Genomic DNA, 21,762 nt, shown 5'->3' with positions numbered 1-21,762 from the left:
TATTGACTAAGATTTAAGTGATATAATGAAGAAGTCAGATAAAACGTACGGTGGCCCGAGAAAGCTAACTATACATTCTCTACTGAGCGTTTATCCTAGAAGAGCAGACTAAATCTATTTTATTATACACAAAACAAGAAAACTTTGGGTTCAAAATGTCTTCCCATCTCTTCCGTTATGGAGTTAATACGATCCTTCATGGAACTATAGGAAAATTGATGAAAGAGTACTAGGAAACAAATAATATAAAATAAGTATATACAGCTTGTAGAGTTTTCTTTTATTTAAAAATGACTAGTAAGAACTAGCATACTACTTTTTAAAAAATACATAGAATAACGGAATTTCCTTTGTTGTATCAGATCGTATCAAATACATCATAAACAAAAACGAAACTTCTATGTATGGTGGGAACAAAATTAAATTTCACAATATATTTCCCATAAACATAATATTTACTTTGAATTTATAAAAGAAAATATCTATAATTTGTATTTTTTTAAGTGTTCTGTAAACCTAGCACTTATTATATTATATACATAAAATGAACAGGGAATGTCATAAAGAGAGAAAAAAAAATCTCGAAATTGAACCATGTAATAAAAACTAAAAATTACGGAAGATGCAAGTAACAGTGAGTATATACTGCAATTAACAAATGTGTCAGGATGGCGTAAATAAATAAATGAACACACCAATAAAAAAAATGAAGACACTCTGGCACTGTGTGGCACTGCAGAATCTAATTCCACTTACGCTATCAAAATGTTGATCCAATATACCGATAAATGAATTTCTTTCAATATTATAAAATCAATAATACTATACAACATATATTTTTGGATTTTAAAAATGCTTTAACGCCTATTTATTGATTGAAGCTATAGGTACATATTCATAAGAAACGTAAATTTACCTTCGTGCTTCAGGGTCTCATTCGTACAAGTATACACCACAGAATTCCAATAAACGCTTGATTACATCACTAATTGGCACTTTTTAATTGTCACTATATTTTTTGAATTTTAGTCTAGCCAGTATAAAAGAACATGTTTGTCTCCATTAACTTCTTTTTAGTCTATATAGAAGTTCACAAAGGATCTTTAAAATAGTTAATTTGATTCCATCTAGTGAAGTTCATTTCTCACAATAAATTCCCTTATGTAACGGGTGGAAACAAAGCTGAATAGATACCTGTTATTTATTTATTTATTTTTTTTTTGAAAATGATCTTTCTTTCCTTCCTTGTTTTGTTCCAGATATCAAGCTATGAAGTTAATCAAATGACTTTCCAACTTAAGTGTGAAGACTCTGTGAGTACTTCCCAAGATGTTAATAATTTTGAGATGATACGAACTAAAAAGTTTTCGTGATTAGAATCCTTCGGTGGTTGATTTGTGATTAACAGGATTTTTTTTTTAAAGTAATATGTGAAGAATGTGTACTGTTGTAAAATAAAAACACGTTCTGCAAGAATATTTTTGTACATTTTTGAATGTTGTCCCATCTATTATCTAGTTTCCCCCTATCTACATTAAGTTTGGAGTCTTCGGTCTTTTAATGAAAAACGAGTCGTTTTTTTTTTTTTTCCGATGTTGTTGGAACAAGGGTATACAACACTCGTTCTTTCTATGTTGTGTCCTGTTTCCTATAAATGTCTAGATTAAGGAGATTCTTTGCCCTTAGCAGCTCTAATGTTCTTTGATTCTGGGTCATTCCTATAGATGATTCGGCACCCTCTTTTGCGGTAAAATCGGGAACGAATTTTCAAAGTTCTTTATCAGCATACAAGAATTATTTCAGGGATGAATTGGCCACTCCAGATATCTACGCTATTTCTTGTGAATGTTCATCGTATCAACAGGAGGATGCTCTACTACGTGTTTGTTTCCGAATATTCTTATTCCTCACTCACACTTCCTAATTAGTTTAGTTACTGCTCAGAAACTCTTGTTTCCGACCCTTGACTATAATACTAGGTATGCGCTACCGCTTCGTGTGCGGAATGCAAACCATAGTAAATATGCATCAGGATGACCGATCTATGAAATTCTGGATTCAATACAATTTTCTAACCAATTTGCGACACACGCATGATACTGTCTCGCCTAGATAATATATATTCCTTTTTAAAAATTATTCACAGTCTTTTGTCACAAACTTCGTGTATCTATGGTGTTCCAAATGTCCCCATTAATATTACTATCAGTTAACAACTTCCAAACCAAATAATACAGTGAGTGGATTGTGGTCACATGCAAAATGTACCAGATGTCACTGATCGTAATGTTTGACTTAAAAACGACAATACTACAGGTAAAAGCTCAGTGTGTACTATCGTTTGCGGAGATGAAGTCACAAATTATCATGCAAAGGAACTTTCGAGGTAATTCTTCCTTCAAGACTGTTTTGAGATGGACACAAAATTTTAAAGACACTAATAGTGTGAAGAATCCGCTGCGATGGAGTGGACGACCCGGGGTGTTGAAAGAGTTACTTGCTAATTTGAGAGTTGGTAAATGTTGTCACCTATAATCGTTCTGTGTCGAGTGTTAATCAATACGATACCTTAAACAGAACAACTCCCTACTTATTTATAATACTAATTTCTGTCTATTTCACTTTTATTATACTTTCAACAACTGTTCTCTACACGCCTTTAACTCGAGTAATATCTTCTGAAATACCTCTCAACTTCAATTCTTGATACTTCCCTGAATCTACACATGTGTCAAACATTCTATAACTCACATTAAAAATCAACGTCAATCTTGTATCACTTCGTCTGCACACATAATAATTACAATATCATACTTATCCCAATACAAACTGTGGATGATATGCGAGTGTTAATACAACGTAGTTCTCAAAAATCAACTTGACATATCTGGCTGGAATTACAAGTACTGGAAACAATTGTTTACAAAGGTCCTGCATAAGTGGCTACATTCTTCACTGTTATGAAGTGCGAGTTGGCCAAGCGCTGGAGTCGAATGAACTCTCTTGAGTTTCGAATTTACTTATTTCATATTACACAAAGTCACTGAATACCTTCAAAGGGTATGGTTTTCTCATGAAGCAACCTACAAGTCTCAGGACAAGAAATGCAAACCCCAGTGCCATTCGTTAACACATTCGCAGTATCACTAAGATGAAGACTAATGGCACAATACGATGTGCGATTTTCTGAAGTGAAGACAACATTAATGAGGCATATATTGTTACTGAGAACAGTACCTTCTGTAACAGATGAAGTGCTTTCAGCAATTTACCGTTTTTCTACACTACTGGGTGGCCCCTCATAGGTTTCATGACGCTCTGTATATTCTGGCTATACATTTCTCTGGGTAACATCAATCTCCTGCATCACCTGATTGAAATTTTTTTCGAGAAACTTACAGGAGAGACACGTACAAGCCTGTTCTCACGTACTTCCCACATTAATCACTGAGTACTGCTGATATTGACATGCTGTAGCATGTACGGGTAGAAGTGGAATATCACCTTGAGGTCCTGAGGGCAACACAAGCAACGTCAAGTTTCATTAATAGCACACACAGCTTGGTGAGTTGTGGTACACTTTCCAAGGGATTGAGATGCTCCGCGTCATGGTCTGTGAATTTAGACTGATGTAACGATAACGGGACTTCAGGAAATCCGATTAAATTCGTAACAAAGACTGTTAAAATGATTTAGAAAGAATTTGAAAGAAGAATAATTATCCGCATAAGACAAGGAAGAGTAAATACTTCGAGGTCTCTTAGGTCTCCTTCCTTTCATTTACACATGCGTACCTATTATGTCACGCTCAATAACAAATTCGCTTAGTGTTTAATCCTTTGTGTCCAGTTTCCGTGACTGAAAATAGTGACTGCCTTTCAACTGCTTATGTTACAATCTTATTTCACACTTCTTTCATTCTGCATTTTTCTACTACCATTCTGCGGTTATCATTCACGCATCAATTAGCATTATACGCCCATCACTAATCTATATAATTCTAGTTAGCAGCTGACAGAATGTCATTAACGTTACCATTTAACGAGGATAACCTACTGTAGTTTTCAACCATGTACTATATTTGCTGCACTTTTTTCTCCTTTGGATGCTGGAGTCTCCGAAGCAACGCCCTTTTAGAATATTGTCCTTCAATATTTTTTGTCTGTTTTAATGTCTTCTACACAGTTCCGATAGGCTTATGCGAGATTTACAGAACACCTTGTATAGCTATACACACAAACAGGGTATATCAGAGGGAAAGACACGTCTTGTGGGACGTGAATATACGTATCTAGTACACTGAAAAGTTTATATGAACACATACCCGAACACGACCAATTACACATTGTGTTGCTTCACATAGAAGGCAAGAATTTATAATTTCATTTCATTAACTAGACTACTGGTTTGGATTCTTCGGACGGTATAGTGGCCCCTTAGATTAATGCTGCTAGTACCTTTCCTCCTATTACGATTTCGGGAGACGAAAGACCTGTTACATGTGTGACACTCAATGAAGATCATTAGTCAAATATCGGACGCTGCCGCAGTTACCCCAGGTAACTGGGGCGCATTGTGCAAATGTACATAGGCTGCATTATAGGTCTCAGAATATCTTCAGTTTGAGAGGGCTAGTTTGAATATGTTTTACAATGTTCTATGTATATGCTTCGGCTCTTACGTGCCTTTACACTTATTTGGATTCTCTATTTCAGCATAGGATTTTCGATCATTCACTAACATTTTACGACTTTCTCGGCCATACGCTTAAATATACTACTCTCACCTGCTAAATACATACATTCACTTTTCGCTCTGCTCCTGATACACCTTATATACGAAAGACGTGCACATCAAACCCGGAATTTGTTTCAGTAAATAATAATTCTACATTAAACATGTAGCATTTACAATGATAGGCATATGGAATATTGTTTCTATTCATCGCAGATGTACTGTTATTATATAAATATCGCAAAACTAACCCAGTGAGGCTATTTCGTAACACTCCTTGTAAATGAAAACATCTCATCTGTTGACGACCTGCGAAAATTAACAAACAGCACACTTTCGAGAACAATACTGAAAAGAAGTCATATGTGCATGAATAGTGTCTATCACCATGAAGAAACGAGTGAGTCCATTCGTGATAACAAAGGAAAAGCAGGCTGTGTTAAACAGTGTCACTTATATGCAGAAAACCTCATTTTGAACTGGTGAGGAAATGTATATTAAATATATGTGAACTACCAGAAAATAGGGGAAATCATAATCATACACACTAACCGGATTTCTTAGTTACAGAACATACATCTGAACTGGGCATGTTGGCAAAAACAATCATCCACAGTTTTGTAGAACATACGCACAACACATTCTATATCCTTAGAAATAAGCAAAGTCTGTTCAGAACTACTAAAAGGTTTTAAACAAGGCGAACAGTTGCTGGAACAAACAGCGATCTGTGATGAGACACACAGGTCTATCATCGATTCAAGATTTGAGAATAAACGAGATGTTTGTGCGGCAATTTGTTTTAGTCATAAGATGAACCTGAAATGAGTGTTACAGTGGTCCTCACGCACAGAGAGCACAGATTTTGTCGGTATGAACGCACAAAAAATACTGATAAAAATACTGTCGTGTAAATGCAAATTGTATTGAAAACTAAATGTTCTGGGCCATCATTTTGAGCTTTTACCTATTTAAAAATTAAATTCCAGTATTGCCGTGAACGTTCCCGGAAATATCAGACATAAAATTTTGAGTTATTACAAACATATTGTAAATACATATATACATAAACTCTCTAACAATTAAATGTAAGAAGTAAATATATAAAATTATCACCGCAGGAACAACAAAATTTTCTGAATTCAAAAATGCCCTTAAATTGCGTAAACCTATATTTAAAAATAACAAAACTTTTTTGTGAACTTACATCATATATATTTCATTAATCTTCTGAAACGACTCCCGACTATTACTTCATTAATATCCTTCCTTGCATCGTCACGGATATATGAGTACATTAGGCTCTCGAGATGAGTGGGAATATATTAACACATCCAAAGGATGTTAACAGCATAACTATTAAAAAGATTTCAGGGAAAACTAATCAATAAAAAAAATCTCTAAAGAAAAAGTTTAATACAATTTTGTATCTTATGTTGTTTTGTATATAGTATGCATTTGTGCGCTTTGTATAATATTGTATTTGTTGCCAGTAATTACATATTATATTGTAATTAGATTACATTATTACATTGCAACTGCCCGTGAAAATGGAGCTGCATCATAATTAATGCTGCGTAACTATCAATGCGTAATCAAGTCATCAGTTACGACACATTACAAGAACTACGTGAGAGATGTGTTGACTCAGAATCTGATGTAATCCAGTTTAGCACACACAGACACACAAACAAACAAAACCTTATTCCTTTCATCATGGACAGTAGTAACCACGGGCGGAGCTATTGGGGAGGGGCATTGTCCTCCTTACTCTGGCAAAAAATAAAAATGCCACCTATAAGATGGCCACATATATTCCACAGGTCCGAGACCAATCGAAGGTCTACCTCCTCCCCCCCCCCTCAGCAGACAATTCCTAACTCCGCCCATGGTAGTAATACATTTGAAGTTTCTTCATTTCCTTCATAAAACATTTCAGTATAACTTTTTCTCAAAATGTTTTGCTTTTGCCGTGGCTTACACACTGTTCAAGAAATCTTAGTTTCAGCTACAGGGCTCTGTAGTTTCCAACAATTCATCGGTAACTGTTTCACCCTCAACAGGCATTTCCATACCATCCGTTGTCTCTCTAGTTCCCAACAGGCCATCGGTAACTGGTTCATCCTCAACAGACATTTCCATACCATTCGTTGTCTCTGTAGTTCCCAATACGCCATCGGTAACTGCTTCATCCTCAACAGACATTTCCATACCATCCGCTGTTGTCTTATCACCGTCACCACCTGAAACCATGTCATTCTCGCCACTGGAAGATAAACATGTAAATTACGAAACGAACAAAAATCACTTAAAAGTTCGACAGACAAAACGATATTGATTTGATTTGAGTTTAGCGTCCCTTTCAGCAGCGACGGTGTGAGACGTGGACCTACAACTTAACGTGGGATCCGAACTACATGAGCTCCTGCTGGGAATCGAACCCGGATTTCCCACGCCATAGGCGGGTACGCTAACCGCTTAGTCACTACGGAGCTCAGAAATTATACTAAATGTAACGAAATTACACATAGTATTCACTACATAAAAGTGGTCCCTATGGGCGTACTTGCCCCGGATATAACCCCAGAGTAGTGGTTTGGATCCCCCGATAAGCAGTAGATTCCGTTTAATACAGCTTCGATGCTGAAAAGAGACGTTAGATTCCAACCAATCAGATCTATATGAAAATAAAGATAAACCTTTACAAGCGAGATTTTTTTTGTAATTTACCTAATTGCGTCAAGTATCTTTTGATGCATTAGTAGGCATGCATACTGTACTTTCTGGGTAGTTGTTATCTGTTAACAACTCTATTTTTTGTGTGTGTTTGGTTTATGATAGGTTGATGCTACAGAGAACATACAGCCTTTTCAAGAACTAAATGAACTTCCTTTCAGAAAATCTGGTTTCTTTTTTTATACCTGATTACGATTTATTGCGTTCTTGTGTTATTATCTGTACATTTGGTACAGTTACTAGCAAAATGACAATACACAGTTTACACTTAAATAATAATAATAATAATAATAATAATAATAATAATAATAATAATAATAATAATAATAATAATAATAATAATAATAATAATAATAATAATAATAATTATTATTATTATTATTATTATTATTATTATTATACTACTACTACTACTACTACTACTACTACTACTAGACTACTACTACTACTACTACTACTACTACTACTACTACTACTGCTACTGCTGCTGCTGCTGCTGCTGCTGCTGAACGATTCATCAATAGGTATACAGTTTTCGGTATGGTATTGAGGATTATGTTCTATCAAAATGTATATAATTATTTCGAAGATATGGACTTTTCACGTTACACGTTCTGACAATTGCCATGATAACGACTATGTTGTGGCTCTTGAGTTGGTCAACCACGTTGAGACTATATGATCAAGATATGGACTGTTGCGAAGATATGGACTGTTCAAGTTACAAATTACATTCTGACAGCTGCCATGAAACCGACCACGCTGTGACTAGACTCAGTCAACAATGTTAAAACTACATAATCAAACTAAAGTGCATTATATACGTGGTGTCAACTATAGTCATGGAAGCAGCAACTTATTAAAAATGTGTATGTATTTTGTGAAGAACTATAAACAGTATAATGAGATAGATCATAGGTCATCGGAATCGTTAAGAGAGCAGACTTTCATGCGTATCTTCGCTCTGGCAGAATGTCAGAAAACGTCAGTTGCCATACTTTTGAAACAGAATTCTTCTCCAAATTTCTTCTGCTATGCGCAAGCAGATCAGAGCAGATTTCTTCATCGAATGCCTGAGTGGTTTACTGGGAGTATAATGTAAAGTTCAACAGATAGCGGAAGAAAATGAATACACACTACAATACAGGCAGTTAAACACATATAATCGAACTTAACTTTAACTCCTCTTGTATATTAACAAACCAGCATCTAAGATGCGCACACCCATTTCTGCTGTGATCGTGCAAAGATATTGAATAAGGTAGAAGTATTACACAGGTGAGGTAATTAACATGAAAATAACATATATATATATATACAGATGGTGATCAGAAAAATGGAAACACCTGTAGTTGGCAACACGTCAGATGTATGGGTTGGCAGTGGTGTCGTGGCGCCCGCAGCGCCGGACCGCTGGTGGTGGTGTGTTAGGTCGGTCTCCATACTACGTCAGGCACAGTGGAACAGCAGTGTCCAGTGGCTGCAGCAGACGGAGGTAGTGTAAAATGGGAGACCTCTCAGATTTTCAAAGAGGGCAAATTGTTGGTGCGCGGTTATGTGGAGTGAGTGTGACGGCAGTGGCTACTGTGTTAGGTGTGTCGCGTGGGACAGTGTTGAAGGTGAACAGGCTACGCAACACACGGGAAAACCACATCGGGGAAGCGGAACAGTGGGCGGAAGAAAATCATGAGTGACAGGTCACGCCGGGTATTAAAGCGCATTGTCACGCAGAGCCGTCGTGCTACTGCGGAGCAAGTGACGGGGGAACTCAATCAGCACCTCCCCCACCCTGTTTCGACAATCACAGTCCGTCGCAAATTACATGACATGAACTTACGGGTTCGTGTTGCACGGGCCAAACCGCTCATCAGGGACCATAACGCTTTCGCACGCCGCAAATGGTGCCGCGATCATGCCACTTGGACCGTTGAGGACTGGAAACGTGTGATATGGTTGGATGAGTCATCCTTTACCCTTTTCCCAACCACGGGCCGTGTTTATGTGTGGAGAACGCCCAAAGAAGCTTATGATCTGCAGTGTCTCCGCCCAACTGTGAAACATGGCGGCGGCTCGGTGATGCTGTGGGCCGCCATATTATGGTTTTAATTGGGTCCTGTGGTCACACTTAGCGGACGAATCACTGCCAACGATTATGTCGCAATTTTAGGAGATCACTTGCATCCTATGGTCCGGATGTTGTTCCTGGACAATGACGCCATCTTCCAGGATGATAATGCACCCATTCACACAGCTGGCGTTGTTGCAGCGTGGTTTGAGTAACATCGGGATGAAGTTCAACACCTCCCCTGTCCCGCCCAATCCCCAGATCTCAACATAATTGAACATCTGTGGTCCGTCTTGGAAACACGACTCCGGCGACGATTTCCACCTCCATCCTCTCTCACAGAACTGGCCGATGCCCTGCACGAGGAATGGTGTAAAATTCCACTTGCTACTATTCACGACCTCTATGCCTCCATCCCACGTCGCATAAAGGCTGTTCTGAAGGCGAAAGGTGGCCCGACACCATATTAATCTGGTAAGTTGCAATTTCGTTCAGGTGTTTCCATTTTTCTGATCACCATCTGTATATATATATCACCATCGGTCATGAAAGAAATGTTGAAATAAATAGGGAAAGCAAGATCTAGAAAAAGTATGGCACTGAGGAAGGCAAAAACATATTGTTGTCCTTCACTCGTAATCGTTTAAGACTCTTCATGACCCAATGGACTCTATCATCACGTCATTTGTTCCTGTCTTGTGCCGCTTCTCGAAATTTTTCAACGTTCAGGTTCATTAATTGTTCAATTCCATCAATCTATCTTGTTTTCTGACGCCCCTTGTCTTTATTCCTTCAACCTTTCCATACATCAATTTCCAATGAATCATGTTTCCTCATTGTATCACCAAAGTATGATAATTTTAACTTCAATATTTTGCTCTCCAAGTGCAATCATGTCTTACTTCCTTTAGTATTAATTTATTTGTCCTCTTCGCAGTCCATGTCCATAGTACTCTCAGCATTCTTTCCAGCACTCTAATTCAAAGGAGTCAAGTTTTTCGTCTATCTGCCTTCCAATGTCCAGCTCTTACATCCACACACTACTACTGGTAAAACCATTTCATTCACAGCATGAATTGTCGTTTCCAGGATGATGTCTCAGATTTTAATGACTTTACTAAGGTTTGTCATAGCCATCCTCCCAAGAAGTAAACGTCTTTTGATCGCCTGACTACGGTCTCCATTCACGGATATTATCGAGCCCAAGAAGATAAAACCGGTTCCTACCCCCATTCATTTTCCCTCCACTTGACCTGAGGTGATAAGCTGAGTTACATGATCTAGGTTTTCTGATGTTCAGTCTTAACCCAGATTTTGCGCTCTCTTCTTTCTCTTTCAATAAGAGGGTTCTTGCGAGATCATATGAGTTACATGGTTTTGGTCTTCTTGATGTTCAGTCTTAACTCAGCTTTTGCGCTCTCTTCTTTCTCTTTCAATAAGAGGGTTCTTGTGAGATTATCTGAGTTACATGATCTTGGTCTTCTTGATGTTCAGTCTTAACTCAGCTTTTGCGCTCTCTTCTTTCTCTTTCAATAAGAGGGTTCTTGCGAGATCATCTTTACTTTCTGCCAAGAGACTATAGTGTCAGCTACATATCTAAGATTGTTAATGTTTCTTCCCCTAATTTTAATACCTACATTTATTCCACTCAACCGGATTTTCCCTGCAGAACATCTTTATCAATCTTAAACCATGCAATTGTTCCAAATTTGGTTCACATTGTAGCTTCTTAGTCAGAGTGGAAGCTCTCTGAATCAAATGTTTTGGTATTTCCATCTCTTGAAGATCATGGACACAGTACAGTGTAAGTCAAATGCTTTGACATAATTAATAAAGCAAATATGTCATTTCGGAACTCTTACTGCCTATGTACTGTTTAAGTCTATTTTCCAGAATGCTAAGCATAAATTTCCTAACATGCAAGAGCAGTGCGATTGTTCGATAATTAGAACATTGTTCGGAGCTTACTTTCTTTAGGATTAGAATGAACACTGATTTCTTTCAATATTTTGCTCAATGCTAGGTTTTTCCATATTTGCTCACATATAGAGTGTATCACTTTTATAGTATCCTCTTCTAGGATTTTGAGTAGTTCTGGTGTTACCCTATTATTACCACTCGCCTTATTGTTGGTAATGCCATCCAGAGCCAATATTACTATTCAATATTTTGTCCCAGATCAGATATCCCCTTTACATAGCTGCCAGATCTATTGAGCACTTTCTCGTACAGTTCTCCTACATGTCCTTTTCATCTCTTTAAAAAGACGTACAGGTAGTTAAATAGCAAATTACGAAAGGAAATACACAGCAAGGGAGCAATTCAACAAAAGAAAATATGAAAACATACATAAAAATAGAAAGAGAAAACAAAATATACTGGAGGTGAAATCAATGGAATTTAGTACGAAACAAGAGGCACAACGCTGGAAGAAGAAAGAAAGAAAGAATAGAAGAATAATAAAAGGCTTACGATATCTATGAAGATAGTTGAGAAAAAAATATGGAAGATAAAAACGAAACGATAACTGATAAATAATGCATCATGTGACTTTATAAGAAATACGAAAAAAGAATTTTCCGAAAATTAAATGGGTTAAGAAATCAAAGGCAGAAAAAAAAAAAAACCTTAAAAAAACTGAATGTAAGCATATATGGAAGAATAATTGGGGAAACTGAGGAGAAACCATTAGGCTTTAGAAGAGGTAGGAGCACAAGAAATTCTATTAGCTCATTAAAAATAATTCATGAAATGTTTATAGAAAAAGAGGGAACGAAATGTATGGAATATTTATTGTTTCCGAAAATATATTTGACTGGGTAAACTGAGAAATTGTGATAGGAATGCTACAGAAGACTGACTGAAGACTAAATTACATAAGTAAGAAACCATATTGATGACATCATCTCATCCGTCAAGAGATCTTGAGATCTCGAAGTGTTGATTTATCATAAACATCCCAGGCAGTTTTGATCTTTGATTATTAACAAACAAAATTAATCGAGAAAGCGGTTGTGGGTTGAGGCTTTTGCACCCTTCTAATACGGAGGAGTTATGTTTTATTACTATATATACATTAAATATTTTACATTTATATTGTGCACCAGAATTTCAAGTCTAGTATCATTTTTAAATATATATATTGTTGTTAACATAATTTACGATTTAACAGACTTATGATGTTATGGACACCCCTCCACATCAATTAGTCCGTTAAAAGTGGACCACCTCTCTCTTAAAATTTCAGTGATACAGTCTGTGCCAGGAACTCTTAGAGAAAACCAGAAAATAACGGCGATCATTTGATACTTGGGTTTCCTTAGTCTACAACGCAAAATTATTATTAAGCTCTCTACAGTTCCTATTGCTAGCCTGCCTGCCAGATAGTTTTCGGTCAAGTAATGTCTGGTAAGAATTCCAGGGAATTTAATGTCAATTTATATAATGTAGACAAACACAACAATTAACGATACTAGAAACACAAATTTTCAAAATCAATTAAATACAAGAAATAAACATTACCCTCTTTCCTCTTCTGTGACTTCCGAATCAAAAAGTTCAGAATCTTCTTCATTTCCCGATACCTTATCGTTCAATGACACCGGAGGTTTGTAACACGATTTAAAAATATTTAAAGGCCGCGGCTTCGCACTTTCTTCACTCGCAGCTGTCGGATCAGTGGAAGTATTAGATGTTCCTTTTTCGCCTTCTTGCGGCTGTTCCTCTTCAGTAGAGACCGCCTCTTCAAGTGTAGCAGGAGTCCCATTTTTATCTGCTGAATCATCCTCATTCATTTCACTTGGTCTTTCATCTTCGTTCCTTGAGCTTGGATTTTTATTCTCGTCCATTTGGGATACGTTTTCAGTTTCTACTACCTGCACTTCTTCATCGTCATACTCGTCTTCTTCATCTGAAAGAACAATCTTCTATTAATTTTCTGTTGTCATGCTATTATATAATAATAACAATAATATGTTTCTGTTACAGCACTGATGTTACTAAATTACATTACACACAAACATCAAAATACGAGTTATTTCTATGACAATGAAGAAAACAAACAAAAACACTCACAAACCTTTCTGAAGACTCTAAACATGGAAATATTTAGCACTTGACAGTTGGATGGCTTGTCAACAGATGTGGAGGTAAGTGTAGAAAAGAAAGACAATACTAAAAACAAAAGTTAAGTCGTATCTCACTGTCAACTTACTGAATGTCAAATATTCATCTAGATACGAGAACCGCCAAAAACGCTACTGTAATAGAAATCCACTATATGCGTTTGAAGACCACAGAAAGGTGATTTTCAATGTAACCATCAAATGGCGTCAATGTACGGGGAAGCGGGCGGCAATCGAAAAATGCGTACGTACAAAGTAATTGTTCGATCAATCTTTAATAAAAATGAATACGTAAGTAATAAAGGTACATAGAAAATGTATGTACATAGCAAACAATAAATATGCTATAAATAGCTCCCCACGGCATAGACACATATTTCTCCAACACTGCGAAAGACGTTGAAAAGTGTAGCACATTGACGGATATTACACAGCTGGACTTATTGAACACTTCCCTCTCGTTGGCAAAGTTGTGTGGTCGGGCCTCCATTTAAAGTGTTTGTTATGTATGCATCGTAGTATTCTTTTTATTTGATTTTTTTTTAAATTTATGCCATGTTAAAGCTTAATCAAGCAAGGAATTCCTATGTATTTTTCGATTACTTTATATTGTTAGTCTTGCACAGAGACGCCATCTGGGGATGACATTAAAACGCATATAATAGATTTCCATTGCTGTAGTTTTATTTTATTTATTTATTTATTGCAGCACAGTTGCCGTGACTTATGAAATGACCTTTGTAAATAATGGTTCAAACAAGAAACTCTGTAACTCTTTTGTCTTACCATCTAAATCTATTATTTCCGGAGGATCGCCACGATCACGGTCAAGTCTTACGTTCAATCTTCTAATAGGTTCTGTAACAAAGTACATAAAAATCAATTAGATCATATATTAATATTAGTATGTTCACTAGTGCTTCTAATACTACATCAATAGTCAAAATTAAAGTTTAGTTTATTCTTGTAATCTGAAGATATGTATAAGTGTACGTAGATGCATAGTTCGTGATTTAGCATTGATGAACACAATTTACGTACCAGTTAGCTTTCATTTGTCTTCCGGTAAAACAACAATGGAGCCTCACGAAATACAGCAATGATAAAGAATATAATATCACAAAAACGAAAATCCAACAATATATGTTTATATAAAAAGATTTTTTTTTTTTTTAAAATCCAAGATGAACACTTGATAGCTGCGAAAAAAGAGAGGCCACTTTTAGTATGAAGGGTCCCGAGTTCGATCCTAGGCCAACTAAGTTTGTTTTTGAATAATATTGTGTCTCTGGGATTTCGGGTAATCCCTATCACTTCCTTATTCTCATTCCATCGATTTTTCCTTAACCACTCGTTTTCATTAATCATTCGATTCCTCTAGCCTATACGTTATATAACTGGGGGGACATTAAACAAAAGACGAAGCACGTAAAATAAAGGAATTTTCAACTGACAGTACTAATGGTGCTGCAGAAGTAACTATGATTTTTTTTCTATTTTCACAACAGAAAGGATTTCTGTTTTTAAAGACGTTCAAAAATCTTTCAAACTGCAGTTAAATTAGCTCTTATATTTGATTATTTGAACTTCAAACAGCAACATGATTAATAACCTTCAAAGAACACACTGTGACGATGCTCTTGGTATGTTCTTTTGCTGTAACAATGTTCTCTTTCTTGCCAGTGCCATCGGTGAAAACTTTGCGGTAATTATGACTATCGCAAGGCATTTATACAAAAAAATGAAATCTTTGAGTTTTACGTCCCACGTTTATGCCGGTTAGGCTAAAGGAGACGGTGATTATGAGAAATGAATGAAATGGTGGAATGAAGCAAGTGGGAGGAAACGGGAGAACCCCGAGAAAACCACGCACATGGTGTTTGTCCACCACAAAGTTCACTTGGCGGGAGCTGGGAGCGAACCCGGGACCCCTAGCACCAGAGGTGAACGCTCTACCACTGAGCCACCGCGGCTCCCGGCATTTATACAGTGTCCTATACCTTCGAAATAAGATTTAATTCGGAGAAAACCGTATAAATCAAATTACCCGAGTGAGGTATTCGGATTATGATCTATTAGCCATTTTATTATCTGAACGGGATTTTGAACTAAATTCATCTGTAACGATTATTTGGAAACATGTACTTATTACTATTTTTTTTCCTTTCCTGTATCGAATTCTGTAGTTTTACATGAAATTCAATATAATGTTCGAAAATTCGACCCCTATATGAACTCATTTCTAAAGAAAAACTGATTTTAACTTAAGCATAATTTCTTTTGTCGTATATATATATATATATATATATATATATACAGCAGTTGGACAAAAAAATCTAGAACGTTTGCAAAACGTGTGAAAATCATACCTAGTATGGTATGGGGACTCCTTTTGCGTCCAAAACAGCTTGAATCCGACGTGGAATGGACGTATACAGCTCCTGAATCGTGGTGTGTGGAATTTTGTACCATTGTTCCTCCAAAACAAGCTCCAGTTCCTTAAGGGATGCTGGTGGAGGGTAATGAGACCGAACACTCCTTTCTAACTCAGACCATAATGGCTCAGTGATGTTCAGATCTGGTGATTGTGGGACCCAGGGGGAGGTGTGATACCTCCTGGTCATGCTCCTCAAACCATGATTTCACCGTTTTTGCAGCGTGACAGGGTGCCAAATCATCTTGGTAGATGCCATCACAATCAGGGAACAATATTTGGGTTATGGGTAGCACCTGGTCTCCCAAAATGGCCTCATACGCCTTAGCATTCATCATTCCAGGGCTATGATGGGACCTGCAGAAAACCACGATATCACTGTCCATACTGTAACAGAACCACCCCCATGCTTTACAGTTGGGAGCAGATAGTCTGTATTATAGGCCTGCGATGGTGTTCTCCATACGTAAACACGACCGGTTGTTGGAAACAAGGTGAAGGTCGATTCATCGGACCACATTACGTGTTTCCCAGGGCTCATGAGGCTCGTGGTCCATGCACCACTGGATACGCCTCTTCGCATTTACTGCTGTTTCCAGGGGTTTGGCGATAGCTAGTATTTGTTTCAGCTAATGAAGGAAGAGACTGTTGTGTCGCAGTTGAAAATATTATTTAAATATTGTGACAATGATTATTACAATTATTTTTGATTCTTGATATGTATCGTATAGCGGGTTCTATCCCAGTTCATTAGATGTATGAGATTACGGCTTAACCGTTGGAAAGTAAACTGAAGTTGAGTAATTTTTAATAGAGAAACATTTTTGAATAATGTTGTATTAATATTATTGATACAAAAAATCTGAAAGAAAAGACTGAAGTAGGACCCCCCAGTTAGTAGTATTTTTTCAAATAAAAATTTAGATTGTTGTTAATAGCTAAGATTTGAATTGCTCCCTAGTTAGGTTTGGATTTACAATATTATCTTAGCTGCATTTAAATTTTAAAGGAGAAAGAAAAGTTAAATTGAGGTGTTATAACAACAATTATTTGCATATTAAACTTTCAAACATAATTCTAGTCGATCGGCGAAACTCTATTTACTTGAATTTCTAGTTGAATTATTAACAAATTGTTTGTTACTCATAAATTATTTGTAATAAAGTTGCTATAATTGAATGGTATTGTGTTATTATTTCTGGTTATATATACATATATCAGGGGTGCCCAGAAGGGGGGGCTATGACGCAAACTGCGTCATTGAAATATTTGGGGGGGGTTAAAAATCTATATAAATATGTTTGGCGAGGGGGGGGGAGTAAAATTAATCGAAAAGATTTTTTTCATGGAAGAATACCTATGGATAGACAATTGCGGGGGGGTGCGTCATGGACATAAGGGGGGGGGGCACCACTGCATATATATATATCTATCTGTTGTCTCCTATCGATTAATCTGGATAATAATTTAGCTGAGCCATTGAGATGGTGAGAATTCTATTGATTTATTATTGACAAGGTATGAGTTTAATAAGTTTGAGCTGAGCTGATCGTGAACCAGTTAATTGGAGTGACCTCTGCCCAAAGCGCCCTATTGAGAAAGGCTAAGTAAGTTTGTTTATATATTTTCTTTCTCTCCGGAATCTTTATGGTCGCGTTAGAGGCCCTGCCATGAATTTTCATTTTATGAAGTTCCCGTCGCACTGTTTTCGATGAAACCGGGTTCTGTAGGTCGGAATTGAGTTCAGACGCAATTTTCATTGCAGTGGTCTTTTTAGCTGTTACAATTCGTTTTAATGCCATCTGGTCCCTATCTGACAGGACTGTCTTTCGACAAGTGTTGTGCTTTGCAGACGTTGTTTGCCCATGAATTGTGTACGCCCTCGCGATATTGGACACAGTGCCTTTCGATACCCCCACAATGTTTGCCACTGTTCCCACTGAAGCTCGAATCAGACGGGCACCAACGATCACCTCTTTGGAAGTCTGTCAGGTCGCCCATTTTACCGCACCACTTTAACACCACGACACTCACAGGTGAACTAGTTACTGCTGACGGAAGAGGAAGGTCCACATGACATATTGAAAACAAAAAACGATCGGCAATCGCAACATGTGTTGTACAGTGGAGGGCCAAACTTACGTCTCCTGTATGAAGCGTTTTTAGATTTTTTGTCTACTCCTATATATACCAGAATTTTCTCTCGTTTTACACCAAACCAATCAAAAATCGACATCCATTATTTAGTTCATAGTGAATTTTCAGGTTCTGTAAAAATCTGATGAGACGTATGGAATAATTATTCTTTTGTAGTTTTATGGATTGATTTGCAAGACCACAACTTTCACAATTTTATGTACCAATCAAATTTTTGTAAATGATATTTTTTTGAAGAAAATATGAAATCTCTGTTTCGTTTCATTTATATACTCTCAGACCTATAGACAATGTGAACCTTGTCTGTGTGCAAAGAGACACAGTAATAGATCTCAAATTTTCAGCAAATCTATTTTCACACTTTTTTTTTTGTCAGTAAACAAATTTCCGAACAAAGAAATGTACAGTACCAACCAATTCACTCAAATCTTTAACTTTAATTTATTTTTCCGCTAGCAAAATTTGTTTCGTGAGATTCCTCGATTATTGAAAAAGTTTGAGCGAATATACAAACGAAGAATTTTTACTCAAAATGTTTCCAGAAAAATCAATCAATTAAAAAAGGGAAGAAAGATGGTAAACGAAAAATTTTACGGATGACATGCCAAGAAACAATGTTTTTTCAAAAAAAATTCTTTTTTCGTTGATGAAAAATGTTCCATTTTAATTGTTTTCTATTTTTCTTTCCTGGTTGATAAAATGTGTTTCATTTTTTTTTTCATTTGAAATATTTTTAAACCTTTCGAAGTTTTTAATTTGGCAATGTTAGAATTGAGAAAACATGACATCACTGTATCACACTCTGAGTATGACGCCATAGTGTTTGGTGATCATATCTTTTACGTTAGAGGAGCCTAGTGTTGATAAAAGTGGAAGTAAAAATCCATTAACAACTAAGAGAGTCATGTCAAAAGTGCACCAATCACAACACAGCTTATAAAGCTCAAAAATCAATTATAACACAGCTTATAACTTATTAAGATAATGATAAAGTCAACAAGTGCCTCCAGAGAGTGCCAATTAACAGTTCTAACAATAGTGTGTCTTATTGTCAACACAGTAGCTAATTCTTGTAACTTTCAAAAGCATTTATAAACTAAAGTAAAAGTATAAATTTTAACAAATCAATTGTTGCAGCTCTGGAAAGGTGCATTCATGTCCAAAATTATTCTCGCATGTCTATAAATATGTTGTAGGAATATAATTTGATAACGAATTCGTCCGGTATTTCTTATAATGTTAGTATGTGTATAGTCGGCAAAGATATGTATGTGGCAAATTTCATGTCAAAAGAGCAGTAAATAAGAACAATAAAACAAAAATACAACTTTCTTGTCCATTTAGCAACATTTTATTTTACTCATTCTAATTTTCGTATTTATAATTCTTTTCCTATGAAATTTACAACAAATATACAATTCCCAATTATACACATAGTATCAATATTAAAAGTACACTGCAAAATCATAATCAAATTATCTTCTTACAAGAAGACAGTTATAGATAGGCGACAATCATTTTGGGCATGAGTGTACACGACATGACAGAGGGCAACTGTTAACATTTAAAAGAGAAAACAAATGTCCAATGTGAGTACCCTCGATCGAAAAAGATATAAGGTAGTCCTTGACTAGGAGGAAGTCACTTTGCCAGGATTCCCAACTTTGAGAGATGTACCTATTGATCAAAGAGTGTATCAGCAAAGGGAGAGATACAAACAAAAATTTCCTGTGTCTTGGTCAATTACCTGAAAGAGGTTTAGAAATGAAATGCTCGTACGAATCTGACAGAAATTGAAGATATAACCAGAGGATAATTAGAAATTTGTTTTCACTTACACCGAGTTCCTTTTGCTTAGCTGTGGAACATTAATTATTATTCTCCTTATCTGTAGCGGTGAGAATATTGTGATTTATGTTCTTGATAACTAAGTCGCGAGGATAAAAAATAAAGTACTATCAAAATGCGATTCGAACTACTAGGATGAGAGTCTTACCTTCACCATTGTTCAACTGAGCACACGCAATTTGTAAATGACATTCCGAGAATAAACACAAAGTTAAAGGTGAGTTACCCTAAGTAACCGATAAAGCCAATAGTGCTTGCTGAAACAGAATAATAGTGCAATTACAGTAAAAAGGCCTACCCGGTTTGCCATAAGGACTAGACTGTCACGTGATCAGGTCAAAAGTCACGTTGTGTACTAAATCGAGTCTGGAGATTTCAAATACGGATGTGAGCAAAAGATGCAAATACTTTATCATTATTATTGATTTTACTCAAACAACTCGACTTTTGACAATGTTCTGTCCATATTTACCTTACGTGCTATACATCACTTTTAACCTCTTCATTATGTTTTTGCAATAAATTTTTAATTAGCTATCTCATTACAGGTTTTGAGATATATATGGACGACTTCGTTTTTCTTTTATAAATTATCCACTGACTTTAACGTTCTTGTTTCGTGATGTTTTACTATGTTCCAGCCATTTTAGGACAATTTGCTTTTGGAATATAAAGTCTATACAGTTTCTTCTATTTTTAAGCTGAATTTCAGCCATCTCCCTCGTTTGGTTTTTGAGATAAGTGGAGGAATTATTTGTTTTCATTGATTTTCCATTGACATTAATGTTAATTGTTTTTCTTTTTTTTTAACTATGTTCCATCCATTTTAGGAAACTTTCTTTTTGTAATATAAAATCTACATAGTTTCTTCTATATTTAAGCTGATTTTCAGCCATCTCCCTCTTTTCGAGATAAGTAGAGGAATAATTTTTTACACTGATTTTCCATTGACATTAATGTTAGTGTTTTTTCTTTTTTTTTAACTATGTTCCATCCATTTTAGGAAACTTTCCTTTTGTAATATAAAATCTACATAGTTTCTTCTATATTTAAGCTGATTTTCAGCCATCTCCCTCTTTTCGAGATAAGTAGAGGAATAATTTTTTACACTGATTTTCCATTGACATTAATGTTAGTGTTTTTTTTTTTTTTAACTATGTTCCATCCATTTTAGGAAACTTTCCTTTTGTAATATAAAATCTACATAGTTTCTTCTATATTTAAACTGATTTTCAGCCATCTCCCTCTTTTCGAGATAAGTAGAGGAATAATTTTTTACACTGATTTTCCATTGACATTAATATTAGTGCTTTTTCTTTTTAACTATGTTCCATCCATTTTAGGAAACTTTCCTTTTGTAATATAAAATCTACATAGTTTCTTCTATATTTAAGCTGATTTTCAGCCATCTCCCTCTTTTTGAGATAAGTAGAGGAATAATTTTTTACACTGATTTTCCATTGACATTAATGTTAGTGTTTTTTTTTTTTTTTAACTATGTTCCATCCATTTTAGGAAACTTTCCTTTTGTAATATACAATCTACATAGTTTCCTCTATTTTCAAGCGGAATTTCAGCCATCTCCCTCGTTTGGTTTTTGAGATAAGTAGAGGAATTATTTGTTTTCATAGATTTTCCATTGACTTTTCTTTTGTGTAAACTAT

General features: G+C 36.0%; 1 protein-coding gene across 7 annotated transcripts in view; it reads right to left on the bottom strand.

The window, feature by feature from the left end:
* Positions 1-259: 259 nt before the first annotated feature.
* The window catches only part of LOC145686687 (uncharacterized), a 313,040-nt gene continuing 291,537 nt past the window's right edge, over positions 260-21,762 (bottom strand). For all 7 annotated transcript variants that reach the window (XM_081760226.1, XM_081760225.1, XM_081760228.1 and 4 more), the window contains 3 exons: positions 14,446-14,517; positions 13,058-13,445; positions 260-7,000 (listed from right to left, as the gene is read on the bottom strand). In XM_081760226.1, coding sequence (XP_081616352.1) covers positions 6,739-7,000; positions 13,058-13,445; positions 14,446-14,517 — 722 coding nt within the window. In that variant the 3' untranslated portion in view covers positions 260-6,738. The remainder of the gene's footprint in view (positions 7,001-13,057; positions 13,446-14,445; positions 14,518-21,762) is intronic.

This window comes from Thermobia domestica, chromosome 5 (genome assembly GCF_964235325.1).
Source record: "Thermobia domestica chromosome 5, izTheDome1.hap1.1, whole genome shotgun sequence".
In the NCBI taxonomy this organism is placed as follows: domain Eukaryota; kingdom Metazoa; phylum Arthropoda; class Insecta; order Zygentoma; family Lepismatidae; genus Thermobia; species Thermobia domestica.
This window is presented reverse-complemented; position numbering and strand designations above follow the sequence as displayed.